At 41.8% G+C, this 17013-nt stretch overlaps 1 protein-coding gene across 9 annotated transcripts in view; it reads left to right on the plus strand.

Annotated features, from left to right (window-relative positions):
- Positions 1 to 17013, plus strand: part of TTBK2 (tau tubulin kinase 2) — a 182920-nt gene that overhangs the window by 154506 nt on the left and 11401 nt on the right. For all 9 annotated transcript variants that reach the window (XM_055278906.2, XM_055278903.2, XM_055278904.2 and 6 more), the window contains one exon: positions 14173 to 15446. In XM_055278906.2, coding sequence (XP_055134881.1) covers positions 14173 to 15446 — 1274 coding nt within the window. The remainder of the gene's footprint in view (positions 1 to 14172; positions 15447 to 17013) is intronic.

The following is a 17013-nucleotide window of genomic DNA, read 5'->3' on the forward strand; positions in this document are numbered from 1 at the left end:
GGCAACGCAGGCTCTTTTTTGGTTCTATATGAAATTTAAAGTAGTTTTTTCCAATTGTGTGAAGAAAGTCATTGGTAGCTTGATGGGGATAGCATTGAATCTATAAATTACCTTGGTAAGTATGGCCATTTTCACAATACTGATTCTTCCTATCCATGAACATGGAATGTTCTTCCATTTGTTTGTGTCCTCTTTTATTTCTTTGAGCAGTGGTTCATAGTTCTCCTTGAAGAGGTCCTTCATATCCCTTGTAAGTTGGATTCCTAGGTATTTTATTCTCTTTGTAGCAATTGGGAATGGGAGTTCACTCATGATTTGGCTCTCTGTCTGTTATTGGTGTATAGGAATGCTTGTGATTTTTGCACATTGATTTTGTATCCTGAGACTTTGCTGAAGTTGCTTATCAGCTCACGGAGATTTTGGGCTGAGATGATGGAGTTGTCTAAATATACAATCATGTCATCTGCAAACAGGGACAATTTTACTTCCTCTTTTCCTAATTGAATACCCCTTATTTCTTTCTCTTGCCTGATTGCCCTGGCCAGAACTTCCAACACTATGTTGAGTAAGAGTGGTGAGAGAGGGCATCCCTGTCTTGTGCCAGTTTTCAAAGGGAATGCTTCCAGGTTTTGCCCATTCAGTATGATATTGGCTGTGGTTTTGTCATAACTCACTCTTATTATTTTGAGATACGTTCCATAGATACCTAGTTTATTGAGAGTTTTTAGCACGAAGGGCTGTTGAATTTTGTCAAAGGCCTTTTCTGCATCTGTTGAGATAAACATATGGTTTTTGTCATTGGTTCTGTTTATGTGATGAATTATGCTTATTGATTTACATATTTTGAACCAGCCTTGCATCCCAGGGATGAAGCCAACTTGATCGTGATGGATAAGCTTTTTGACGTGCTGCTGGATTCCGTTTGCCAGTATTTTATTGAGGATTTGTGCATCAATGTTCATCAGGGATATTGGTCGAAAATTCTTTTTTTGTTGTTGTATCTCTGCCAGGCTTTGGTATCAGGATGATGCTGGCCTCATAAAATGAGTTAGGGAGGGTTCCCTCTTTTTCTATTGATTGGAATAGTTTCAGAAGGAATGGTACCAGCTCCTTTTTGTACCTCTAGTAGAATACGGCTGTGAATCCATCTGGTCCTGGACTTCTTTTGGTTGGTAGGCTATTAATTATTGCCTCAATTTCAGAGCCTGTTATTGGTCTATTCAGAGATTCAACTTCTTCCTGGTTTAGTCTTGGGAGGGTGTATGTGTCGAGGAATTTATCCATTTCTTCTAGATTTTCTAGTTTATTTGCATAGAGGTGTTTATAGTATTCTCTGATGGTAGTTTGTATTTCTGTTAGATGGTGGTGATATCCCCTTTATCATTTTTATTGCATCTATTTGATTCTTCTCTCTTTTCTTTTTTATTAGTCTTGCTAGCAGTCTATCAATTTTTTGATCTTTTCAAAAAACCAGCTCCTGGATTCATTGATTTTTTGAAGGTTTTTTTTGTGTCTCTGTTTCCTTCAGTTCTGCTCTGTCTCTATCTCCTTCAGTTCTTGCCTTCTGCTAGCTTTTGAATGTGTTTGCTCTTGCTTCTCTAATTCTTTTAATTGTGATGTTAGGGTGTCAATTTTAGATCTTTCCTGCTTTCTCTTGTGGGCATTTAGTGCTATAAATTTCCCTCTACACACTGCTTTAAATGTGTCCCAGAGATTCTGGTATGTTGTGTCTTTGTTCTCATTGGTTTCAAAGAACATCTTTATTTCTTCCTTCATTTAGTTATTTACCCAGTAGTCATTCAGGAACAGGTTGTTCAGTTTCCATGTAGTTGTGCGGTTTTGAGTGAGTTTCTTAATCCTGAGTTCTAATTTGATTGCACTGTGGTCTGACAGTTTGTTATAATTTCTGTTCTTTTACATTTGCTGAGGAGTGCTCTACTTCCAACTATGTGGTCAACTTTGGAATAAGTGTGATGTGGTGCTGAGAAGAATGTATATATTCTGTTGATTTGGGGTGGAGAGTTCTGTAGATGTCTATTAGGTCTGCTTGGTGCAGAGCTGAGTTCAAGTCCTGGATATCCTTGTTAACCTTCTGTCTGGTTGATCTGTCTAATATTGACAGTGGGGTGTTAAAGTCTCCCATTATTACTGTGTGGGAGTCCAAGTCTCTTTGTAGGTCACTAAGGACTTGCTTTATGAATCTGGGTGCTCCTGTGTTGGGTGCATATATATTTAGGATAGTTAGCTCTTCTTGTTGAATTGATCACTTTACCATTATGTAATGACCTTCTTTGTCTCTTTTGATCTTTGTTGGTTTAAAGTCTGTTTTATCAGACACTAGGATTGCAACCCTTGCTTTTTTGTTTTTTGCTTTCCATTTGCTTGGTAGATCTTCCTTCATCCCTTTATTTTGAGCCTATGTGTGTCTCTGCATGTGAGATAGGTCTCCTGAATACAGCACACTGATGGGTCTTGACTCTTTATCCAATTTGCCAGTCCGTGTCTTTTAATTGGGGCATTTAGCTCATTTACATTTAAGGTTAATATTGTTATGTGTGCATTTGATCCTGTCATTATGGTGTTAGCTGGTTATTTTGCCAGTTAGTTGATGCAGTTTCTTCCTAGCATCAATGGTCTTTACAATTTGGCATGTTTTTGCAGTGGCTGGTACAGTTCCTTTCCATGTTTAGTGCTTCCTTCAGGAGCTCTTGTAAGGCAGGCCTGGAGGTGACAGAATCTCTCAGCATTTGCTTGTCTGTAAAGGATTTTATTTCTCCTTCACTGATGAAGCTTAGTTTGGCTGGATATGAAATTCTGGGTTGAAAATTCTTTTCTTTAAGAATGTTGAATATTGGCCTCCACTCTCTTCTGGCTTGTAGAGTTTCTGCCGAGAGATCCGCTCTTAGTCTGATGGGCTTCCCTTTGTGGGTAACCTGACCTTTCTCTCTGGCTGCCCTTAACATTTTTTCCTTCATTTCAACCTTGGTGAATCTGACAATTATGTGTCTTGGAGTTGCTCTTCTCATGGAGTATCTTTGTGGTGGTCTCTGTATTTCCTGAATTTGAATGTTGGCCTGTCTTGCTAGGTTGGGGAAGTTCTCCTGGATAATATCCTGCAGAGTGTTTTCCAGCTTGGTTCCATTCTCCTTGTCACTTTCAGGTACACCAATCAAACGTAGATTTGGTCTTTTCACATAGTCCCATATTTCTTGGAGGCTTTGTTCATTTCTTTTTGCTCTTTTTTCTCTAAACTTCTCTTCTCGCTTCATTTCATTAATTTGATCTTCAATCACTGATACCCTTTCTTCCACATGGTCAAATCGGCTACTGAAGCTTGTGCATGCGTCACGTAGTTTTTGTGCAATGGTTTTCTGCTCCATCAGCTCATTTAAGGTCTTCTCTACACTGTTTATTCTAGTTAGCCATTTGTCTAATCTTTTTTCAAGGTTTTTAGCTTCCTTGTGATGGGTTCGAACGTCCTCCTTTAGCTCGGAGAAGTTTGTTATTAGCGACCTTCTGAAGCCTACTTCTGTCAACTCGTCAAATTCATTCTCCATCCAGCTTTGTTCCATTGATAGCAAGGAGCTGTGATCCTTTGGAGGAGAAGAGGTGCTCTGGCTTTTAGAATTTTCAGCTTTTCTGCTCTGGTTTCTCCTCATCTTTGTGGTTTTATCTACCTTTGGTCTTTGATGATGGTGACCTACAGATGGGGTTTTGGTGTGGATGTCCTTTTTGTTGATATTGATGCTATTCCTTTCTGTTTGTTAGTTTTCTTTCTAACAGTCAGATCCTTCAGCTGCAGGTCTGTTGGAGTTTGCTGGAAGTCCACTCCAGACTCTGTTTACCTGGGTATCACCAGCAGAGGCTGCAGAACAGCAAACATTGCAGAACAGCAAATATTGCTGCCTGATTCTTCCTCTGGAAGCTTCGTCTCAGAGGGGCACCCGGCTGTATGAGGTGACACTCAGCCCCTACTGGGAGGTGTCTTCTAGTTAGGCTACATGGGCATCAGGGACCCACTTGAGGAGGCAGTCTGTCCATTCTCTGAGCTCAAACTCCATGCTGGGAGAACCACTGCTCTCTTCAGAGCTGTCAGACAGGGACGTTTAAGTTTGCAAAAGTTTCTGCCACCTTTTGTTCAGCTATGCTCTGCCCCCAGTGGTGGAGTCTACAGAGGCAGCAGGCCTTACTGAGCTGCAGTGGGCTCTGCCCAGTTCGAGCTTCCTTGGCTGCTTTGTTTACCTACTCAAGCCTCAGCAATGGCAGACGCCCCTCCCCCTGCCAGGCTGCTGCCTCACAGGTCTATCTCAGACTGCTGCGCTAGCAGTGAGCAAGGCTCCGTGGGTACCCGCTGAGCCAGGTGCAGGATGTAATCTCCTTGTGTGCCGTTTGCTAAGACCTTTGGAAGAGCGCAGTATTTGGGCGGGAGTGTCCCGTTTTTCCAGGTACTGTCTGTCACGGCTTCCCTTGGCTAGGGGAAGGGAAATCCCCCAACCCCCTTATGCTTCCTCAGTGAGGTGATGCCCTGCCCTGCTTTAGCTTGCCCTCCATGGGCTGGACCCACTCTCCAACCAGTCCCAGTGAGATGAATCAGGTACCTCAGTTGGAAATGCAGAAATCACCTGTCTTTTGCGTCAATCATGCTGGCAGCTGCAGACCGGAGCTGTTCCTATTCGGCCATCTTGGGACGGAATCCCTAAGGTGTCTTTCAATACTGCATGAAGGGGCTAGAAAACTGACTGTTTAATCCTGTCACCATGTATATAATATATAATTACAGGCCTGCCAAAAAATATTTTTGTTTTAGTCTATCTTTTCTGGGCTTCTGTTCTTTGGATATGAGTTATGGCTTATGATTTTTAGTACTCCCACAAAATTTTTATAATTGCAAACCCCTTTAAAGACACATTAAACTAGCAATAATGAGTGACTTGTCTGGGGAGTGGGATGACGAGGTAAGGACAAAAGCAGCTTTTACTTTTCATTCACTTAGGTTTTGAGGCTTTAGGTTTTTAGTTTTGCCCACCTCTGTAGCAAAGACTGCTGCCTTCCCCACTCTTCCCCATCCACCCTCACCTCAATCCACATTGGCCAAAGTGAGAGATACCATGTATGGCCTCTTAAAAAAATTATAATTGACACATAATAATCATACATATGTATGAGGTACATAGTGATGTTTTGAGACATACAATGTATAGTGACCAGATCAGCGTAACTAGCATCTACATCATCTCAAACATTTATCGTTTCTTTGTGTTGGGAGCATTCGATATCCTTTCTTCTATCTATTTGAAAATATATATTATTGGGCCAGGCACAGTGGCTCATGCCTGTAATCCCAGCACTTTCGGAGGCTGAGGCAGGTGGATTCCCTGAGGTCAGGAGTTCGAGACCAACCTGGCTAACATGGTGAAACCCTGTGTCTACTAAAAACACAAAAATTAGCTGGGCGTGGTGGGGCATGCTTATAATCCCAGCTACTTGGGAGGCTGAGGCAGGAGAACTCCTTGAACCCAGGAGGTGGAGGTTGCAGTGAGCAAAGATTGCACTCTACACTCCAGCCTGGGTGACAGACTGAGACTCTGTCTCAAAAAAAAAAAAAAAAAAAAAAAAAAAAAAAATATATATATATATATATATATATATATATATGTATATATAATTGTTAACTGTAGTCATCCTGTAGTGCTATGGAACACTAGAAGTTATTCCTTCTCTCTAGCTGTAATTTTGTATCCTTTAACAAATCTTTCCCTATCTCCCCATTCCCACTACTGTTTCCAGCCTCTAATAACCTCTCTTCTACTTTTTACTTACGTAAAATCAACTTTTTTTAGCTTCCTCATATATTAGTGAGAACATGCGGTATTTGTCTTTCTTTGCTTGGCTTATTTCATTTAACATAACAGCCACCAGTGCCATCCATGTTGCCATGAATGACAGGATTTTATTTTTTATGGCTGAATAGTATTCCCTTGTTTAGATATACCACATTTTATTTTTTTTATTTATTTATTTATTTTTTTTTGAGACAGCGTCTTGCTCTGTCACCCAGGCTGGAGTGCAGTGGTGGTGATCTCGGCTCAGTGCAACCACCACCTCCCAGGTTCAAGCAGTGCTCCTGCCTCAGCCTCCTGGGTAACTGGGACTACAGGCACATGCCACCATCCCTGGCTAATTTTTGTATTTTTTGTAGAGATGGGGTTTCACCATGTTGGCCAGGCTGGTCTCTAACTCTGACCTCAGGTGATCCACCTGCCTTGGCCTTTCAAAGTTCTGGGATTACAGGCATGAGCCACCGTGCCTGGCCGATATACCACATTTTCTTTATCCACTCATCTGTTGTTGTACACTTGGGTTGATTCCATATCTTGGCTATTGTGAACAGTGATGCAGTAAATGTAAGTGTGCAGATATCTCTTCAATATACTGATCTTCCCAGTAGTGGGATTGCTGAATTGTATGGTAGTTCTATTTGTAGTTTTTTTGAGGAACCTACATACTTTTCTCCATAGTAGTAACTGTACTAGTTTACATTCCTACTGTATTAGTCTGTTTTCATACTGCTGATAAAGACATACCCAAGACTGAGCAATTTACAAAAGAAAGAAGTTTAATTGGACTTATAATTCCACATGGCTGGGGAGGCCTCACAATCATAGTGGAAGGCAAGGAGGAGCAAGTCACATCCTACATGGATGGCAGCAGGCAAAGAGAGCTTGTGCAGGAAAACTCTCCCTTATAACCATCGGATCTCGTGAGACTTACTCACTATCACGAGAACTGCATGAGAAAGACCTGCCCCCATGATTCAGTTACCTCCCACTGGGTCCCTCCCACAACATGTGGGAATTCAAGATGAGATTTGGGTAGGGACACAGCCAAACCATATCACCTACCAACACTGTATTTGAGAGTTCTCTTTTCTCTGCATCCTTGCCAGCATTTGTTATTTTTTGTCTTTTTGATGATAGCCATTTTTACTGGGGTGATACAATATCTCATTGTGGTTTTTATTTGCATTTCCCTGATGATTAGTGATACTGAACATTTTTTCATATATTTGTTGGCCATTTGTATATCTTCTTTTGAGAAATGTCTCTGTAGACCATTTGCCCATTTTCTAATGAGATGTTTTTCTTTCTTTTCCCTTTTTTTTTTTTTGGCTGTTGAGATGTTTGAGTTTCTTACATATTCTGGATATTAATCCCGTTAGATGAATAGTTTGTAGATATTTTCTTCCATTTTGTAGGTTATCTTTTCACTCTATTGACTGTTTCCTTTGCTGTGAAGAAGGTTTTTAGTTTGATATAATCCAATTTATTTTTGTTTTTGTTGCCTGTGCTTTTGAGGTCTTATTCATAAAGTATTTTCCTAGACTAGTGTTCTGGAACATTTACCCTATGTTTTCTTCTAGTAGTTTTGTAGTTTCAGGCCTTGCATTTAGGTCTTTAATCCATTTTGAGCTGATTTTTATATAAGGTGAGAGATGGGGGTCTAGTTTCATTTTTCTGCATGTGGCTATCCAGTTTTCCCAGCATCATTTATTGAAGAGACTGTTCTTTCCCCCAGTGAATGCTGTGGTGCCTTTGTCAAACTCAGTTGGCTGTAGATAAATGGATCTATTTCTGGATTCTCTGATCTGTTCTGTTGGTCTGTGTGTCTATTTTTATGCCAGTACCATGCTGTTTTGGTTACTATAGCTTTGTAGTATAATTTGAAATTAGGTAGTGTTATACCTCCAACTTGTTTTGTTTTCTTTTGTATTTTTGCTTAGGATTGCTTTAGCTATTTGGGGTCGGATTGTTTTTCTATTTCTGCAAAAAATGTCATTGGTATTTTGATAGGGATTGCATTGAATCTGTAGCACTTCAGATACTATAGGCATTTAAACACTATTAATTTAGCTATATTAATTCTTCCAATACAAGAGCATGAGATATCTTTCCATTTTATTGTATGTCCTCTTCAATTTCTTTCATTAGTATTTTCTGGTTTTACTAGCGGAGATCTTTCACTTCTTTGGTTAAATTTATTCCTAGTTATTTTATTTGTTAAGCAAACAAATAAAATACAGAAAATCTAGTAGATCCTGTAGGTTTTCTTCATTAAAAAATTTGATTTTTGTCTGCCTGAGTTATTCAAAAGACCTGTCTTCGAATTCAGAAATTCTGCCTGGTCTAGTCTGTTGTTGAAGCTCTCAATTGTATTTTTTATTTCATTCATTGAATTCTTTTTTTGTTTGTTTGTTTTTGTTTTTGAGACAGAGTCTTGCTCTGCCACCCAGGCTGGAGTGCAGTGGCGTGATCTCAGCTCACTGCAACCTCTGCCTCCTGGTTCAAGCAATTCTCCTGCCTCAGCCTCCTGAGTAGCTGGGATTACAGGTGCCCACCACCACACCTGGCTAATTTTTGTATTTTTAGTAGAGATGGGGTTTCACCATGTTGGCCAGGCTGGTCTCAAACTCCTGACCTCAAGTGATCTGCCCACCTCGGCCTCCTAAAGTGCTGGGATTATAGGCGTGAGCCACCACACCCGGCCCATTTAATTCTTTAGTGCTAAGATTTCTTTGGTTCTTTTTTATGATATCTATTTCTGTTGAATTTCTCATTGAAATCATGAATTGTTTTTCTGATTTAACTGAATTGTCTATCTTTATTCTCTTATATGTCACTGAGTTTCTTTAAAATTATTATTTAGATTTTTTTTCTGGGATTTTGTATAATTCCTTATGATTGGGGTCTTTTACTGGAGAATTATCGTTCCTTGGGTGGTGTCATATTTCCTTGCTTTTTCATGTTTGATGTGTCCCTATGTTGATTTCTATGCATCTGGTAGAACAGTTGACTCTCCAAATTTTATGGAGTAGATTTCATAGGGAAAGACTTGAGTCTTGGGGTATCAGTTGGGTATGGTGCCGTCGCTTTGATGCTAGGTGGATGCAATAGTGTAGTCTTCATGCAATTTCTTCAGCTGTAACCCATGCTGGTGATGTTTGCAAGTGTCTCTGTGGCCTAAGTTGAGAGTTTGTGGCAGTGTTGGCATGATTTTTCTGAGTGTGGTCTCACCAGGCTGCTTCTCAGGTCAGGGTCTGCATGTGCACACAAGTGGGTCAGCCAGTTTGGAGTCTGGCTCACTGGGGTTGGGGCCACAGTGCTGTTAGTCTGGCCAGGGGCATGGGCTCATGGCTGCTGGGCTGGGCTGGGAGGCATACCTGCCAGGGGCAGGCTCAGCAGGCTGTTTCTCAGGTCCAAGGCACAGGTGTGCAGTCGCTCAGCTGGCCTGGGGGTGTATCTGCCAGGAGCTGGCCTGAGCCAGCTGGCCCTGAGTGCTGGCAAATACACTGACCTGAAGGTGGGTCGGCTCCTCAGGGGTTTGGAAGCCTCTCCTGCTCAAGGGTGTGTCTGCCCTGTGTGGGACTGCCAGACTGTCTCTCTACCTGGAAGTGTGCATGGCATGGGTTAGGTTTCCTGCCGTGCAGGACGCGAATCACAGCTGATCCTGAGCCCAGGCTCCAAGCACTCGGGGTCATGACATTGTAGCCGCCAGCCACCTGTGTGAGCTTGGTGGAATGAAGATGGAGCCCAAGGGCTGGAGAGGTGCAGTGACTTCTGACTCCCGGAACAGGGTACACTCCAGAAGTGGCTCTGGCCTTAGGGTGGCACTAAGCTGTGGCAGCTTGGCTCACGGGTGGGCGGGAATGCTCACCTTGTTCTCCTAATCTGGAGCAAAGCAGCTGTGTGAATTTTTAGCAGCTCTCCAAACTAGGCTCCAGGCTCGCAAGGACTGTTGGTTTCTCTTGTAGTAAGGATTGTAGGTGTTTGCAGTGGCAGTGAGGGCTGATGAGGCTGTTCTGCTTACCTTTTTCCCACAACAGGAAGTCCTTCCTGACTCCAGCCCAATCTGGGCTTGGGTAACAGGGCAGCAGAGGCTGGGTGCCTCCATGCTGCCTTCTTGGGCTTCTTCTTTTTTTTTTTTGAGATGGAATCTCGCTTTGTCACCCAGGCTGGAGTGCAATGGCGCCATCTCGGCTCACCGCAACCTCTGCCTCATGGGTTCAAGTGATTCTCCTGCCGCAGCCTCCCAAGTAGCTGGGATTACAGGCATGTGCCACCACACCCGGCTAATTTTGTATTTTTAGTAGAGACGGGGTTTCTGCATGTTTGTCAGGCTGGTCTTGAACTCCTGACCTCAGGTGATCTGCCTGCCTCAGCCTCCCAAAGTGCTGGGATTACAGGCGTGAGCCACCGTGCCCAGCTGTAATTTTCAACATTTCTGTAAAGTATTATATAAAGCTGCTTTAGACAAAAAAGGTCTGTGGTAGAATTTGAATGGCTGAAATTTAACTTCTTAATAGGCCAGGCTGTATTAGGTACCAATAAATTATTCTATGTATATCTCTGCTCAATTATTTGTCTTTGTCAACAAACAAAAATGAGACATAGAAATTTCAGGCCGGGCGCGGTAGCTCATGCTTGTAATCCCAGCACTTTGGGAGGCCGAGGCGGGCGGATCACGAGGTCAGGAGATCAAGGCCATCCTGGCTAACACAGTGAAACCCCGTCTTTACTAAAAAATACAAAAAATTAGCCAGGCGTGGTGGCGGGCGCCTGTAGTCCCAGCTACTCGGGAGGCTGAGGCAGGAGAATGGCGTGAACCTGGGAGGCGGAGCTTGCAGTGAGCCGAGATTGCACCACTGCACTCCAGCCTGGGCAACAGAGCAAGACTCCGTCTCAAAAAAAAAAAAAAAAAAAAATTTCATATACCACATTCTTTTCATTTGGAAGAAAGGCTATTTGGAATGGATGTTGAATTTCGCAAATTATCTTAGTAACATTACAATCCTTGAATGAGAGAAAAGTAAAAGGATAATTTGTAAGTTAAAATCCAAATGGTAGTTGGTTTGCAGCTCATTGTTTCTCACTAGTGGCTAGTTTGAAATATGGGGTGACTGAAAAATAGTGAGGCTGCTTTACCTGAACCATTAAGTAAGACACTAATTTTGGTCAAACTTAGTACTAGGCACTGATAGAACTAAGAAACTATGAAAGAAATGGAAAATATTGAGATCCTTTTCTAATTCTTTAGAAAGATGTACATGATACAATTATAGAACAGAAGAAAGGAAATGACTGGATTAATGCCATAATGAAATGTTTGTGAATTATGGAAATTAAAGCTATAAAAGATGCATATGGCTTACTGGCAGATTATTTGGTCCATTTGCAGAGCACCCCAAGTATGAGAACTGCTTTTATGTCTTTATAGTTTAAGGAAGCTATTTGCAGCTACACTTAGAATTAGCTTTCTCTTCTCTATACTCAACTACTGATCCTAGGTTTTCTCCTTTTATTTTGTCAGATAATGTTATTGCAGACTCAGTTTCCCAACTTTGAGAGTGTGTAGTACATGTCAGTAGGCTGTACTGTGCTGTGCACAACTTTCAAAATCCTGAAGTCCTATCTATGACTTCTTGGCTGTGTTTTTCCTCATTTGTGAATTTGTATTAGTAATAGTACTCTGACCGGGCACAGTGGCTCATATCTGTAATCCCAGCACTTTGGGAGGCCTAGTCAGGGAGATCTCTTGAGTGCAGGAGTTCAAGACCAGCCTGGGCAACATAGTGAGACCCTGTCTGTGCAAATTTTTTTTCTTTAATTAGCTGGTGTGGTGCTGCATGCCTATAGTCTCAGCTACTTGGGAGTCTGAGGTGGAGGGATTGCTTGAGCCCAGGAGTTGGAGGCTGCAGTGAGCTGTGATTGCACCACTGCACCTAGCCTGGGTGACAGAGCAAGACTCTGTCTCTAAAAATAATAATAATAATTTAAAAATGATAATAGTAGCCGATTAAAATATAAAGAAGCTATGAAATGGGGTTTGTAAAAATGATCTGGGAAATATGAAATTTAAAGTACTATGGAAATATATGAGAGTAGTTTGTGCACAGTTTATCATAATTGCTCAGAATCTTTTCAAGAAAAATTCTCCCATCTGGTGATTCATATATATATTTTTTATTGTTATTGGTTTGGTGTTTTGTTTTTGTTTTGTTTTTTGTTTTTTTTGAGGCGGGGTATTGCTATGTTGCCCAGGCTGGTCTCAAAACTCCTCGGCTCAAGCAATCTTCCTGCCTCAGCCTCTTGAGTAGCTGGGATTACAGGTACAGGCCACCATGCTTGGCTCATATATATTTTCTGTGTATAAAATTGCCACTCTTTTTTTTATACCATATGTATGTACACATTTATATCCTGAATCTAAAATGAGTTGTCTCAGAACTGTAGAAATTAACCCTAGCTTCAATCTCAGAAGACCAGTGGAGTTTTTTGTTTGTTTTGTTTTGAGACAGAGTGTTGCTCTGTTGCCCAGGCTCGAGTGCAGTGGCACGATCTTGGCTTATTGCGACCTCTGCCTCCCAGGTTCAAGCCATTCTCCTGCCTCAGCCTCCCAAGTAGCTGGTATTACAGGCACCTGCCATCACCCCCAGCTAATTTTTGTATTTTTAGTAGAGACAGGGTTTCACCGTGTTGGCCAGGATAGTCTCGAACTCCTGACCTCAGATGATCCGCCCACTTCAGCCTCCCAAAGTGCTGGGATTACAGGCGTGAGCTATGGCGCTCGGCCTGGAGTATTATTCTTATAGCACTGCTGTGTTCATTTTGACTAATGTACTTAGAATTACATATAATAATTAGGTGACCGGTTTTTTTGTTTTGTTTTTTTTTTTTTTTTTTTTGAGACAGGGTCCAGCAGTCTGGCTCTGTTGCACAGGCTGGAGTACAGTGGCATGATCTTGGCTCACTGCATCCTCCGCCTCCCAGGTTCAAGCAATTTTCCCACCTCAGCCTCCCGAGAAGCTGAGATTATAGGCGCCCACCAACATACCTGGGTACTTGGGAGGCTGAGGCAGGGAGAATCACGTAAACCCAGGAGGCAGAGGTTGCAGTGAGCCAAGATTGCGCCATTGCACTCCAGCCCGGGTGACAGAGCAAGACAACATCTCATAAAAAAAAAATAAAATAAAATAAAATAAAAAATTGGCCAGGTGTGGTGGCTTATACCTTTAATCCAAGCGCTTTGGGAGGCCAAGGCAGATGGATCACTTGAGCTCAGGAGTTCGAGACCAGCCTGGGCAACAGGTGACACCCCATCTCTACAAAAATGCAAAAATTAGCCAGATGTGGGGGTGCATGCTGTAGTCCCAGCTACTTGGGAGGCTGAGGTGGGAGGATCACTTGAGCCTGGAAAGCAGAGGTTGCAGTAAGCCAAGATCACACCACTACGCTTCAGTCTGGGTGACACAGTGACCGTGTCTCAAAAAAAGAAAAAAAAAAAACATTAGAGAAATCATGAAACATTAGTAAATACCTCTGTATGTCTTTACTTGTAGGAATATATAATCATAGTATTTAATAGAATTTATGGAAAACAACAAAATGCATTAAAATTTGGAGTTTTTCAATGAACAATTATTTGCCAATAATTTTTTCCTATAATCCTGTATCTGGATTCTGGCAGGAAATAGATGGCATACTCAAAGGGACTTGGAGAGAATTTAATGTAAGGAATTTTTTACAGATGTATGGGCAGAGTTAAGAGAGCCAGTGGGACCAGCAACAGAGGGAGCCATTCCTACCATGAGTCCTGAAAGGGGAGTAGAAGTGGGTGTTCGCAGAACTTGGCGAGGGTAGTAGCTGAGAGAGAGGCCATAAGAAGGGAGCTGTGGCCAGGATAGTGGAATGTAGCTGTCACCAGTGCCACAGTCCTCAGTGGGGAAGCAAGGAGAATCGTAACCCAGCCCTCTCTTTCCTCTAACCCTCTGATTGCCTGCTGGTGCCATCCATTGAGCAGATCTAACCACAAATCGGAAAGGCAGGAAACCCAGGTGGTGCAGTCTGTAGAAATTAGTCTTCCAGGGCATACAGCACACCAAAGAAGGGGCAGGGATAAACCTACAGGGAGAGACTGTTCCGCACAGTTTCTGAGTAGGGTAGGTTGAGTATCTTTCATTGTTATTCAGAATTGTTCATTTTTCTTATAAGTTGGGCAGACCTGGTCAACATCTGTGTTCTTCCTATAAATTAGAATTTGAGGTGTTAAATCTCAAAGCATGCATCTTTATTGATATTTTACATAATTGCATTTTAATTTTTTCTTCCCCTTCTCCAGATTACAATTCCTAGACCTTCTGTGGCATCTACACAGTCAACTTCAGGAAGCTTTCACTATGGTCAGCAGCCAGAGAAGAAAGATCTTCAGCCCATGGAGCCCACTGTGGAACTTTACTCTCCAAGGGAAAACTTCTCTGGCTTGGTTGTGACAGAGGGTGAACCTCCTAGTGGAGGAAGCAGAACAGATTTGGGGCTTCAGATAGATCACATTGGTCGTGACATGTTACCCAACATTAGAGAAAGTAACAAATCTCAAGACCTGGGACCAAAAGAACTTCCTGATCATAACAGACTGGTTGTGAGAGAATTTGAAAATCTCCCTGGGGAAACTGAAGAGAAAAGCATCCTTTTAGAGTCAGATAATGAAGATGAGAAGTTAAGTAGAGGGCAGCATTGTATTGAGATCTCCTCTCTCCCAGGAGATTTGGTAATTGTGGAAAAGGATCACTCAGCTACTACTGAACCTCTTGATGTGACAAAAACACAGACTTTTAGTGTGGTGCCAAATCAAGACAAAAATAATGAGATAATGAAGCTTCTGACAGTTGGAACTTCAGAAATTTCTTCCAGAGACATTGACCCACATGTTGAAGGTCAGATAGGCCAAGTGGCAGAAATGCAAAAAACTAAGATATCTAAGGATGATGACATCATGAGTGAAGACTTGCCGGGTCATCAAGGAGACCTCTCTACTTTTTTGCACCAAGAGGGTAAGAGAGAGAAAATCACCCCTAGAAATGGAGAACTATTTCATTGTGTTTCAGAGAACGAACATGGTGCCCCAACCCGGAAGGATATGGTTAGGTCATCCTTTGTAACTAGACACAGCCGAATCCCTGTTTTAGCACAAGAGATAGACTCAACTTTGGAATCATCCTCTCCAGTTTCTGCAAAAGAAAAGCTCCTCCAAAAGAAAGCCTATCAGCCAGACCTAGTCAAGCTTCTGGTGGAAAAAAGACAATTCAAGTCCTTCCTTGGCGACCTCTCAAGTGCCTCTGATAAATTGCTAGAGGAGAAACTAGCTACTATTCCTGCTCCCTTTTGTGAGGAGGAAGTGCTCACTCCCTTTTCAAGACTGACAGTAGATTCTCACCTGAGTAGGTCAGCTGAAGATAGCTTTCTGTCACCCATCATCTCCCAGTCTAGAAAGAGCAAAATTCCAAGGCCAGTTTCATGGGTCAACACAGATCAAGTCAATAGCTCAACTTCATCTCAGTTCTTTCCTCGGCCACCACCAGGAAAGCCACCTACAAGGCCTGGAGTAGAAGCCAGGTAATGCTGTATGCTCTCCCTGTGTTAAGTGTGTAACACCATTTCTATATCTGCTTTATTGTAGTCCACCAATGGCATCATTTCTGTGTTGCCCCCTTCTCAGTTTCTTTCTTTCCTGCCTTTCCCAGGCCTTACAGCCTAATGCAGTGGAAGTAATCAGATTGATCCAGGTTAATTATTTTTTCCAATTTATTGTGGTAAAATACACATAACATAAAATTTAGCATTTTAACTTTTGTTTGTTTTTGAGACAGAGTCTCGCTCTGTCATGCAGGCTGGAGTGGAGTGACTCAATCTCAGCTCACTGCAACCTCTGCATCCTGGGAGATTCTCTCGTGCCTCAGCCACCCAAGTAGCTAGGATTACAGGCACCTGCCACCACACCAGGTTATTTATTTTATTTTTTTTAAACTAGAGACAGGGTTTCACTATGTTGGGCAGGCTGGTCTCAAACTCCTGGCCCCAAGTGATCCACCTGCCTCGGCCTCCCAAATTGCTGGGATTACAGGCTTGAGCCACTGTGCCCAGCTGTATCTTAATCATTTTTAAGTGTACAGTTCAGTGGTATTAAGTACATTCACATTGTTGTGTTACACTTAATATTCTAAAGTTATAACACTTTCATTTGGATTTATATCAGCTTAACTTCAATATCATGCAAAAACTCTGCTCCTTTCAGTCTCCATCTCCACTCCTTTCAGCTGTTGATGTTACAAAATTACATCTTTATACATTGTGTGTTCAAACACATAAACTAATAATTTTTAAAATGCATTAATCTCTTAAATTATGTAAAAAAATGTGGAGTTTTAATTGTCCATGTGTTTGCCTTTATTAATATCTTTATTTCTTCATATGGCTTCAAGTTCCTGTGTGGCGTCCTTTCATTTCAACCTACAGGACTGTCTTTAGCATTTCGTGCAAGGCAGGTCTGGTGGTAACAAACTCCCTTAGCTTTTATCTGAGAATGTCTTAATTACTCCCTCATTTTTGAAGGACAGTTTTGCCAGATATAGGATTCTTAGCTGACAGTTCTTTTAGTATTTTAAAAGAAGTACTTTAAAGTACTAAAGTACTTCCAGCCTCAATGTTTCTGATGAGAAGTGTTCTGATAATTTTTTTTGAGAATCTCAAGATTCTCTGTCTTTGTCTTTTGACAGTTTGATTATAATGTGTCTCATTGTGGGTCTCTGAGTTCATCCTACTTCAAGTTTGTTGAGCTTCTGGGATGTTGTATATTCATATCTCTTATGACTTTTGGGGAGTTTGCAGCCATTTTTTTTTTTTTAAGTATTCTCTCTGCCTCTTTCTCCTTTCTCCTTCTGGAACTCCCACAGTGTGCATGCAGGTCTGCTTGATGGCCCCACAGGCCCTTTATTCTCTGTTTACTTTTCTTTACTCCTTTTTTTTTCTGTACCTCAGACTCAATACTTTCCATTGTCCTGTCTTCAAGTTTGCTGATTTTTTCTTCTGCCTGCTCAAATCTGCTTTCGAATCCGTCTAGTGAATTTTTTATTTTAGTGATTGTACTTTTCAGTTCCAAATTTTTTTTGGTTCTTGTTAGGTT

Source organism: Symphalangus syndactylus, chromosome 5 (genome assembly GCF_028878055.3).
Source record: "Symphalangus syndactylus isolate Jambi chromosome 5, NHGRI_mSymSyn1-v2.1_pri, whole genome shotgun sequence".
NCBI classification, from domain to species: domain Eukaryota; kingdom Metazoa; phylum Chordata; class Mammalia; order Primates; family Hylobatidae; genus Symphalangus; species Symphalangus syndactylus.